The sequence below is a fragment of the Eubalaena glacialis genome, chromosome X (genome assembly GCF_028564815.1).
Source record: "Eubalaena glacialis isolate mEubGla1 chromosome X, mEubGla1.1.hap2.+ XY, whole genome shotgun sequence".
In the NCBI taxonomy this organism is placed as follows: Eukaryota; Metazoa; Chordata; class Mammalia; order Artiodactyla; family Balaenidae; genus Eubalaena; species Eubalaena glacialis.
In genome coordinates, this window is record NC_083736.1 from 121,829,692 (window position 1) to 121,839,730 (window position 10,039).

At 41.7% G+C, this 10,039-nt stretch overlaps 1 protein-coding gene across 1 annotated transcript; it reads left to right on the forward strand.

Moving 5' to 3' along the window:
* Positions 1 to 313: 313 nt before the first annotated feature.
* On the forward strand, positions 314 to 8,684 carry CCDC160 (coiled-coil domain containing 160). The gene is made up of 3 exons (XM_061178219.1): positions 314 to 481; positions 1,596 to 1,652; positions 7,683 to 8,684. The coding sequence occupies exon 3, from the start codon at positions 7,707 to 7,709 to the stop codon at positions 8,682 to 8,684; it is 978 nt and encodes a 325-aa protein (XP_061034202.1). The 5' UTR covers positions 314 to 481; positions 1,596 to 1,652; positions 7,683 to 7,706.
* The last annotated feature ends 1,355 nt before the right edge of the window (positions 8,685 to 10,039 follow it).

The following is a 10,039-nucleotide window of genomic DNA, read 5'->3' on the forward strand; positions in this document are numbered from 1 at the left end:
GGCCTAGGGATTATCCCTGTGTCACTCCCTCCTCCCCCACAATCGCGGTGTCCAGGTGGCTTTGTGAGTCACCCAGACCCTCCGTAATAAGCCCACCATGGGTGGGGCTGCCTCGCAGTTTCTCGCCCCTTCCCGCCCTGACTCAGCTCTCTTGATCTTCGAGCTCGGCTTTCGTGCAGGCAGAAGCCGCCGAGGCGCCCGCCCCACCGGGCATGCTCAGTGCTCGCGCGGGCTGTGACGATCGCCAGGCAGCGCCCGGCCCGGCGCTCTGGGCAGCGGCGCGCGGGTCCCTTTAAATCGGGCTGGCCGGTTGCCAGGCAACGGCGCGGCCCGCGCTGGCCCTGCACTGCAGAGGCTGTGCCCGGGGCCGGTCCGGCCGGGTCGCGTTGGCCAGCGCCGAACCCAGGGCAGCCGCCCGCCGCTGGTGGCCGTCTTCAGGGAAGAGGGGCCACGGCCCACCGGACCCCACCCACGCCGCCAGGTACGTCTGCGCCCCGCCCGGCCGGGGCTCCCCAGGCTAGCCCCTCGCCCTCCCTGGGTGACCCGGGCGGAGGCAGCGCGCTCCCCGCCTCGATGCCCACTGCGGGTTTCTTCACCCTTTAGGGCCCCGGCCCGGAACTGGCGGGCGTTTGGGAGGGAAGGGGACAGGGTGTGGGAGTCGGGGTGTGGAAGGAGGAGTGGCGTCAGGCCTCGCCCCTGCCCTCTCCCTGCCGGCCCGCCAGCAGAGGGTAGGGACTGACGAGGTGGGAGGTGTCACCTGCGGTGGTGGCCCGGGCAGCACCCCGACCCTAGCCACCTCGTCTCCACTGGAAGCAGCGGTGGCAGGAGTTTAGTTAACCATTTACAGAGAAAACCCCCAAACTATGCATGCTTAGATGCAGCTTTATAGCAAGAAAGTGACTTCCATACTAATAAAGTACTCGGCCCTTCGGAATTAAGGCGACTTCGTATCTTTTCTCCTAGAAGGAATTATTCCACATTAATAATAAAGAATTGGGGGTAAGAAGCGTTCACAGGGCCCGGTTTTCAATGGTACTTTGCTTCGCTCGCAATATCGGCCAAACAATAGAGAAGACAATTTGTCCGCTTGGCTCATATGTGACGACCATGGAAGATAAAGGCAAAAACCGGGATCACTTCCCTTTTTAATGATTTTTCAAAATAACTGGACTCTGGGGGAGGGAGGCAATGCCTTGGCTCCAGCCTCTGCTAACGTGGCTCTTGGCCTGCTCCTTACTACCAAGCACGCCGCTGTGGCCGCCAGTGGTGGCTCATTTGTTCAATAGTTGCTAAAGGCGAGGAGGTACCGTGTTGAATACGATGCCACCATGATTCTTGTCCCATCTGATATTTGCATTGCTTGGGGAAGGAAGACTTAGTGGTGTGATAGTTGGGAAATTGGGTTGACAAGTTAAAAAGAAAACTTGCTTCAAAGTGTCTGACATCGCATTTCAGGGAAGCCAAACAACATTAAGGCTATCACTTGTAATTTTAAGCTACATCTCATATGAACACAGATTTGGGCATTTCGGTTAATTATATATTAACCAAAATATATAAAATATATTTTATATATAATATATTTTCTTTTTCAGTTCAATCTGGAAAGGAGAACAGCGGCATCAGATAGAAGACCTTGGACATCAGGAACTGTAAGTACCGTTTTGCTGGCGGATAGCTGGTTATGGAGGTTTAGAAGCACAGAGCCTCACCCAATGTAAATCTTCAGTGTTTTAACTAGACCATTAGTCTGCCCTGTCAGTACACTATCAAAAAAGCCTCGTACAAATACAAAAGAAAAGTGTCCTGAAGACTTTAGGTGAGCCAAATAAACTTTGAGGGAAAAATAAAAGCCCTTTCCCTGAAATGTCACCCCCCAAAACCTCATAAGCCAAAAGAGAAGTTATAAGTACTTACAGAAACTCAATTAGAATCAAAACATTATAGGATTTTCAGGAAGAATATTAAGGGTCATTCATTCAACAAATATTTATTGAGGGCCACTATGTGTCAGGCAACAGCAGGGATACAACCATGAATAAGATGCCAGGAGATCACAGCGTATTGGTAAAATGAAACTGTGTATGAAATGATGCAGAAGCACAAGAAAATCTCAGAGTGTGGAGTCATCCTTGATAATCTTCAAACTGATAGCCCAGTTGTAATATTTCTAAGATATTATTGGTGGCTCTGAAAAACACTGGGACATTTGGAAAGTTCGTGGCAAAGCAATTGGTGATTAAAAATGCAAATCTCTTTGGATGTAGAAAAGACTACAACTCTTCTGCTTAGAATCAATTTAGCTTTGGAAATTTGGGGACGTCAACAATTTACAGGATTTAGGGCTAATTCTTCCATGAAGATGCAGGTCGAATTAATGTAAGATTCAAGTTTAGGTTCCCTCCTACTTACCTTAATAGTATTTCCTTTTTTTTTTTCAAACTGACTTTTTCTGAGGTCTGATGACTTCAGGCTGGCAACTTTGAAGCACATATCTTTGGAGAAGGGTTGGGTTGTTTGGTTTATGTTCCAAGGGAGGGTAAGGAAAATCTAAAAAAGAACAAAACCCATTGTGTAGAGTATCCTTTAAAATTGCTTCCATTTTCATTTTCAATAATTTCTCCTAACCACCTGGAAATAGGTATATTGTACCTATATGACATCTGAAGAAACTGAGGTTCCCAAAAGGTAAGTTTTCACATAGTTCTAAAGTGTGGGAGCCAAGATATCTGACTCCTTCAGTCTTTTTTTTTTTTTTTTTTTTTTACCATAGTCCACACTTAATTTCTTTCTCAAGAACTTTCTCTTCCTTCCCCACAATTTTGCATGGTAGAACATGTTTACCCACCTTCCTTCAGACAGCTTTGGGCAGTCCTCATTTTTGTACTTAATAGTTTCTGTAAGCCAGTGATTTTTGAAAGGCTGGGGAATGGAGAAGCTCCCCTAAAGGGAGCAGGTCAGAATCTTCTGGAGCAAGGAGAGGGGATAATGATGGCAGTGTTTTGTGCCTGGGAACAGTGGAAGCAGAAAAATTAGTTGAGAACTACTGCTTTTATGTGAGAACAGATTGGACAATTGAGCAAAGAAGCAAGGCCAGTGACTTTCTTTGAAACAGACGTTTTTTTTCCTGTCTTGGCCAAGCAGTTTTTCTGAGGGTTGAGAGAACCGAACCATCCAAGAATAATGGGAAAACGTTGCCTGGGCTAAGAAGGGCCTTTTGTCTTCCCCTTACTGCCCCATCACAGGTTGGAGATGACCTTTTCTAAACATCACTCCCAATTTACAAAGTTTGGGATGAAGCACTCTTGTGAGGTGGGAAAAAGCCTCTGGAGGTTTCCCGGTCCCTGCCTACCCCTGCTTGGAAGGATAATTGCATTTTGCAGACAGATCAAGATTTATGCAAAAGAGACGGTCCTGAAATTTTGAAATCAAATCTAATGTAAATGAGATAAGGCAACAAAGAAAAAAGATCTTTGATTTTTATGTCATCAAATTTCCCTAAAGCATGTGGTTTAAAGTATAAATATTTTAGAACATAAATAATTAGATTTCACATATTTGATCACTTATCCATCTTAATATGAGCCTATTCCCCAGGGCCCCATACCTTGAAAATGAAAATTAGATGGTTTTGTGGGTTTCTCCTTTCACAATAAACAGTGTATTACTTTCTGGAACTATTTGAAGACATATATGCATTCACCCAAGATTTTTATGAAACAGTTTACCTAAAGATCCATAATAAGTGATCACTCTTTGCTTAGCTTTCAACAATTACATTATGTTATATGATATTACATTATAAATCCATTTTCAGTTTATTTTATCAGTGCTTCCCAAATTCTTTAGGTGAGTAGAAACCATTTCCATGAGTCAAGAAATTTCCTTACTCCACCAAAATGCCCTACTACTTTGCCACTGCAAAAGTAAGTCACCAGAGGATGAATGGTGATGTTTTCAGGGAGACACTAACTAGAACCGTCAGGTGTCCATTATCAGTTCATGTCAGACACAAATGAACAGATGTAGCCATATAATGGACAGCCATGCCTTAACAGTGTAGTCCCAAGGACTTCTGGGGGATCACTGGCTTAGAGGACCACTAATGTTGTTTTTGTCATGACTTTATATTGTTTTCCTGTGTTTTCGTTTCTTTAAATTTTTCATTTCCCTTGGACCTCCTTCCCCTACCCTTCAGTCCTTCAACATCCAATATAGTGTTGGGTAGGCACTTGTAATAATAAATGACCCACTGAAAAGGCATGCTTATACTTTCAATAATGGCTCTGGTTTGATTTGCCTTGTGCTGCGACAAATTACCTAATCAAGTTTATTGAAAGCAAAATGGCTGCCACGCTGGGGTAGAGGAAGGAGTATCATTGTCTTAAAGCATATTTCTTGTCTTTGCCAGAGAATACTAATGTCATACTTGTTCTGCGTAAAAAACAAACAACGCAATCTGTGAGGAGAAAATGAGCCTGGCACCTTTTACCCGCACTCTGGGCTTTGCCATACTCTGTGACTAGATTTGGGAACAAGCCCTTAAAGGATATCTTGCCAATGAAAGAGAAAAAAAAAAGAAGGGAAGGGGGAAAGGGAAAGGGGAGGAAAGGAGAGAGAGAAAGAAAGGGAGAGAGAAAGAAAGAAGCAGCTCAGAGACCCCTTGACCCTGCCCTGTGTAAGCTATGGGAGGGAAATTCCAAAAGGCTTTTCAGACCTTTCTCTTTCTGGCCTTTGATATGTGACATGCAATTCTCCTTACCCTCCCCCCTTCATTTTTCCTCTCTTCTTTTGTGGCCCTTTAAAAATACCTAAGCTCTGAAAATAGTGGGTTGTTTTCTTTCAATTTGTGGAATGAAACCTAACAGAAGAATAAAGAGGAATTTTAGAATAAGCACTGACCTGGGAGACAGGGTCTCAGTTTTACCACTATAGGCTGTGTGGACTTGGACAAGTCACTTAACTTCTCTGAGCCTCAGTTATAAAATAAGTGGACTCTTCCCAGTTCTGTGAAAAGCATGGGCTGTATCAGGAAATTATACAGAGACCCAGGAAAGAAACGTAGTGACGCTGAAAAAAAAAAAAATATATATATATATGTTTTTAGCCAGAGATTTATGGGAGGGTTGGAGATAGAAGTCACTTTTTCAAGGTGCAAAATCATTAATGAAAAGAGCTTTCTATTTTAACCTTTCTCTATACCCAGACCTCTATCTCAGATTTGTCATTATTGCTAGCTTTATGTATAAAGTGGCCTCACCTTGCCCCTCTGCATACCGCTTTCCTGATCAATCTCACCAATGCCTTTCATCCAGAATTAGGTAGGAAGAATAGTAATCTCTCTCCCATTGCTACCTGATTAGAAGCATTTTTAAACTTTTACAGAGTTGTCTGGTAAAAATTTGACTGCTAAAAAATGTGATTGGGCTTCCCTGGTGGTGCAGTGCTTAAGAATCCGCCTGCCAATGCAGGGGACCCGGGTTCGAGCCCTGGTCCGGGATGATCCCACATGCCGCAGAGCAACTAAGCCTGTGCACCACAACTACTGAGCCTGCGCTCTAGAGCCCGTGAGCCATAACTACTGAGCCCATGTGCCACAACTACTGAAGCCCACGCACCCAGAGCCCATGCTCCGCAACGAGAAGCCACCGCAGTGAGAAGCCCGCGCACCACAACGAAGAGTAGCCCTCACTCACCACAACTAGAGAAAGCCCGTGCACAGCCAACGAAGACCCAACGCAGCCAAAAATAAATAAAATAAATAAATAAATAAAAATGTGACTGGCAATTAGTATTGCCGTCTTTTCTCTTTCCTCTGTTCCTTTCCTTTATGATCCCTGTAATAATTCCCAGCATTTGCATTCATATTTCTAGAGAGGAGAGCAAGTGGGATTATGATCATCTTCCTCTTTAAGGACAGATAGATCATCGATGCTTCTGGATGGTGACTAACAGAATAATAAAGTCAGAACGGACTATTTCAAGAGAAAGGAGAGGATGCTCCAATGGCAAATACATACCATGAATTTCAAGTCTTGGCTTACTACTGTGGTCTGATTGACTAAACTTAAAGCTTGGGTTATGGCTTTTGAACCAATCATTTTAACACCTTCACTGAATATTTGTACCTTTTCCTTTCCTCAAAGCCAAATAGTTGTCAGTGGAGATGTATCCTTGGGTATAGAGTGAGTCCCTTCCCTCTTCTTTCGGGGGGAAGGTGTCAGGCACGTAGGTATCGAGTTTATTCTCTCATTGTCTGTAGTAAGAAAAATTTGTTAGAATTTAAACTATACTTGTTAAAAAGAAAATAATCAAGAGATAATATATAAAAAAGTGGTTATCTCAGGGCCACAGGATTATGAGGAAGATTTCTTTTGGTTTTTTCTTGTATGTGTGATTTTCTGTATTTTCCAAAATTCTACAGATAACATGCACTACTATTAGCATCTTTATATAATATGAAATATTGCAATTATTAAATATTGTATTAATATAATATTACAACATTTATAATCTTTAATAATATTAAAGAAAATATTAATTAAAAAATAAACACAACTGCCATTTTTTGTTACCAAGATAAAATTACATTTGTGTTCATGGGAAAAATAGATGCAGGCATACTTTGATTTTTCTCGGTGGTAATCTTCCAACTATATTACAGCAAATTAATGTATAAAATGAATAAAGTGACCCCCTCCTTCTTCTTCCCACCCTTTGGCGGTAACTGCAGTTGCCAGTTTGGTGGCTTCGGATGCCAGTGGCCCTTCAGCATGTTGCTTGGGTCCTTCTTTCTCCTTTCTCTCAAAAGTAGTTACTGATCAAATGTTTCTGTGTTTTAGGAAAGCTGTGTGTTATGGACTGTCTTTGAATAGGGAAGAGTCCTTGAAACAAAATAAGTATCCTCTAATTTTTGTAAATTTAGAAAGTTAGCTGTGATTTAGTATGCTAAGTTTTCACCTAAAAACTATACTTGGAATCAGTATCTCGAGAAAAACCCATTTGGTGGCATTAATATTTTCAATTGTTGACATTCGGTTCTCATCATGAAATTGCTGTCAAAACGGATAGAATTCTGTACGCTTGGCAGTCTTGCCTAAAAGCAAAGCCCAAGACTGGAATAGCAGGAATTTACAGGTCAAGACAGAAGGGCGTTTGGCAGAGTTAGTCATAAGGAAGTCTGCATGGTATACTTTACCCAAAGCAGCTCACATTGCATTAAGCACTGATGTTTTAGTCACTTTAAAGAATGAATAAACAGTAGTCCAACCGAAAAGAACTAGAAAAAAAAAAAAACCAGGCACATTGGAAGCACAGATTTAACTTATCAATGTTAACCTATTAATTTAAAATCACTTTTACTGTTTTAAAGCAGTCTGTTTTCATGCTGCTTTCTCATAGAATTATTTTCTCTATAATAAATAGCCAAGTGTGTCCATTTATTGGTTATATTTCATAGGATCAGAGAATTCTAAAGCTGGAAAGGTCTGTAGATCTTAGCTAGTTTAGCCCTTTCCATTTATAAATGAGGGAACTGAGGCCCAAGTCACTCAGTGAGTTAGAGGGAGTGCCAGCCCTCAAATATTTAGGTTCTTTCACCCATGAGCCAGGATTCTTAGTTCTTTCCACTACCCCGGCTGCCAGTGTAAATATGTGCCTTGATTTTAAATTTTGTTTTTCAGGAATTGGAAGAGGTGCCTGAAGAAATGGATGCTAGAAGAAAACACTGGAAGGAGAATATGTTTGCTCCTTTTTTTAGTGCACAGGATATTCTAGATGAGGCTTCTCAGCTTGAACCTTCTTCTGAACAAATGACTTTAGGTAAGGCCAGGAGAATGGAAGGGATTTTTAATTTGTCTAGTAGAAAGTTTCGAGAAGAAAATAAATTTAAAAGGAAAGAATTTATTTCTCAACCAAATGAAAATGAACAAGAACCAAATTTAAGAGAGAGAAAGATAAACATTTCAAAGAATGAGGCAGACACAAATTCTGCCTCCTGTGAGTCATCTAATTTGGACATTGCAACTGAAGAAAGCTTTAATAGTGCAGAAGAGCCTCTTAGCTGGGGTACAAAGGAATTATCAACTCCACCAGGAAAAGACAAGAAGAAGAAATTCACTGAAGGAATGTCTCCAAAACTTCGCCTGAATCTTTTGAATGAAGAGCTGGAAGCGCTTAATATGAAATGCAGAAAAATAGAAGAGGAATTCGAAAATGCGGAAAAAGAACTTTTGAACTACAAAAAAGAAGTCTCCTCAAAACCCCTAAATTTTCAAGAAGCAGGGATGGACACTTCCAAGAAAGACTGGGAACTTCAAGCTTTAAGAAATGACCTCTCTGAAAAAGCAACAAATGTGAAAAACTTAACAGAAGAGCTCCAGCAAGCCAAAGAGGTCATCCACAAGTTGAGCCTTGAGAATAAGGATTTAAAAGAAGCTGTTAGGAAGTTAAAGCAGCAAACTGAGGTTGGAAATGCACTCCTAAAGGAAGAAGTGAAATTGTATTATGAATTAGAAATGGAAAAGGTCCACGGAGAGCTCAACGCCATCAAGAATGAACTGAGAGCGGAGAAGACCCTACAAGCAAGAAACAACAGAGCCCTGGAGTTGCTAAGAAAACACTTTGCTTCTGTAACGTCATCAGGTACCCCTGACAGCTTTATGGGGGACTTTTTTTTAAAATAAAAAAATAAAAAAATCCTTCCATTAGGCAAATGATTGAGCCAAATCAGTGTTTCTTGTGCTTTCTTTGTGTACAACTTAAAACATATATGATGGGATGTGATTTTCATGTTTGGTGAATCAAGATATCCGTGAAAGGTGTAGATGTTAACTTCAAAGCTTCTGCTTTCTCTTTTTAATGAATTTATTGCCAGAGTCCAAATAGAAATGAAGTTTTAGAAACCTATTTACATATATATAGATGAGATCTATCCTTAATTAGGCATATATAAATGTCTCCCCCAAAATGCAGGTTTTTCCACCCTCCTGCTGTTTTCCCCATGCTTTCTCCCTTGACCTGGACACGGTGCCCGTAGACCAGAAGATGGCTTAGAGACACGGCTGTGACCTTGGCTACAGCCCTAATTTTGACAGCAATAGCTTTTGCCTTTTCTTACGTTGACCAGCAAGGGGCGTTGTTGACACAGGTCTTCCAAAATTCTACCGGGGGAAAATTTATAAGTTTCCTGCCCAGTTTACGTCACCAGCTGGCCGAGACTTGGGTGAAAGGTGTTGGATGTCATCTAGGTAAGCTGTTAGTGAGCTGGCTTGATTTATACAGGAATCCAGCCATGTAAAGAGCCTGGATAATGACAATTTCTTTTTTACTTTAAAAGAACAAACATGTACTGCCTCAGGCCTTTGGTGGAAACTATGGGCTAGTTGATTCTGTGCATTTGTTTGTATCAATCAAGATCTTTTGTAATTGGAGCTCTATTTGCATGGTATTTTTAAGTCCAATGAACCAAATGTAATTACAGACTGTGAAGGTGGGATACGATTGTTAAGGGTTCAGGTATTTTCCCTGATGGGAAATCCCCAGACTGGAAGTCTAGACACTTGGGTTCTAGGACCTGCTTTGTTATTAACTAGCTATTTAACCTTCTAGGCCTGAAAGTCCTCATCTGTAAAATGAGGGAGTAGATCTGTCATCCAGATTCTGTTCAGTTCTAACGTTCTGTGATTTCACCACAGTGATTTAATCACAAGTGTAACTACCTGTGAGGAAGTAAAACCCCTATGGCATTGGAGATGTTCAGCTCTAATACTTCAGGGGACCTACTTTACAGACCTTCTCCTTTCAAAGGAAATATACAAAGGCTCTTGTTTATAGTTTGAACATCTCCAAATACCGTGTCAATAATAAATCAGGAGAGGGAGTAAATGAGGTTATTTCTTCTCCTTTCTCTTGTTTCCTTTTTACTCACTAAGGTCGGGGAAGGCCCGGAATGGAGACAAACTCGGCTGACCTGGAGCTGAGCAGGGCTTGCCCGGCCTGGGGCAATTGGACTAAATTCGAAGGTAACAATCTTTGGAGG

Coding starts and splice junctions, on each gene's coding strand:
- CCDC160 (XM_061178219.1), top strand. CDS start 7,707: ATGGATGCTAGAAGAAAACACTGGAAGGAGAATATGTTTGCTCCTTTT.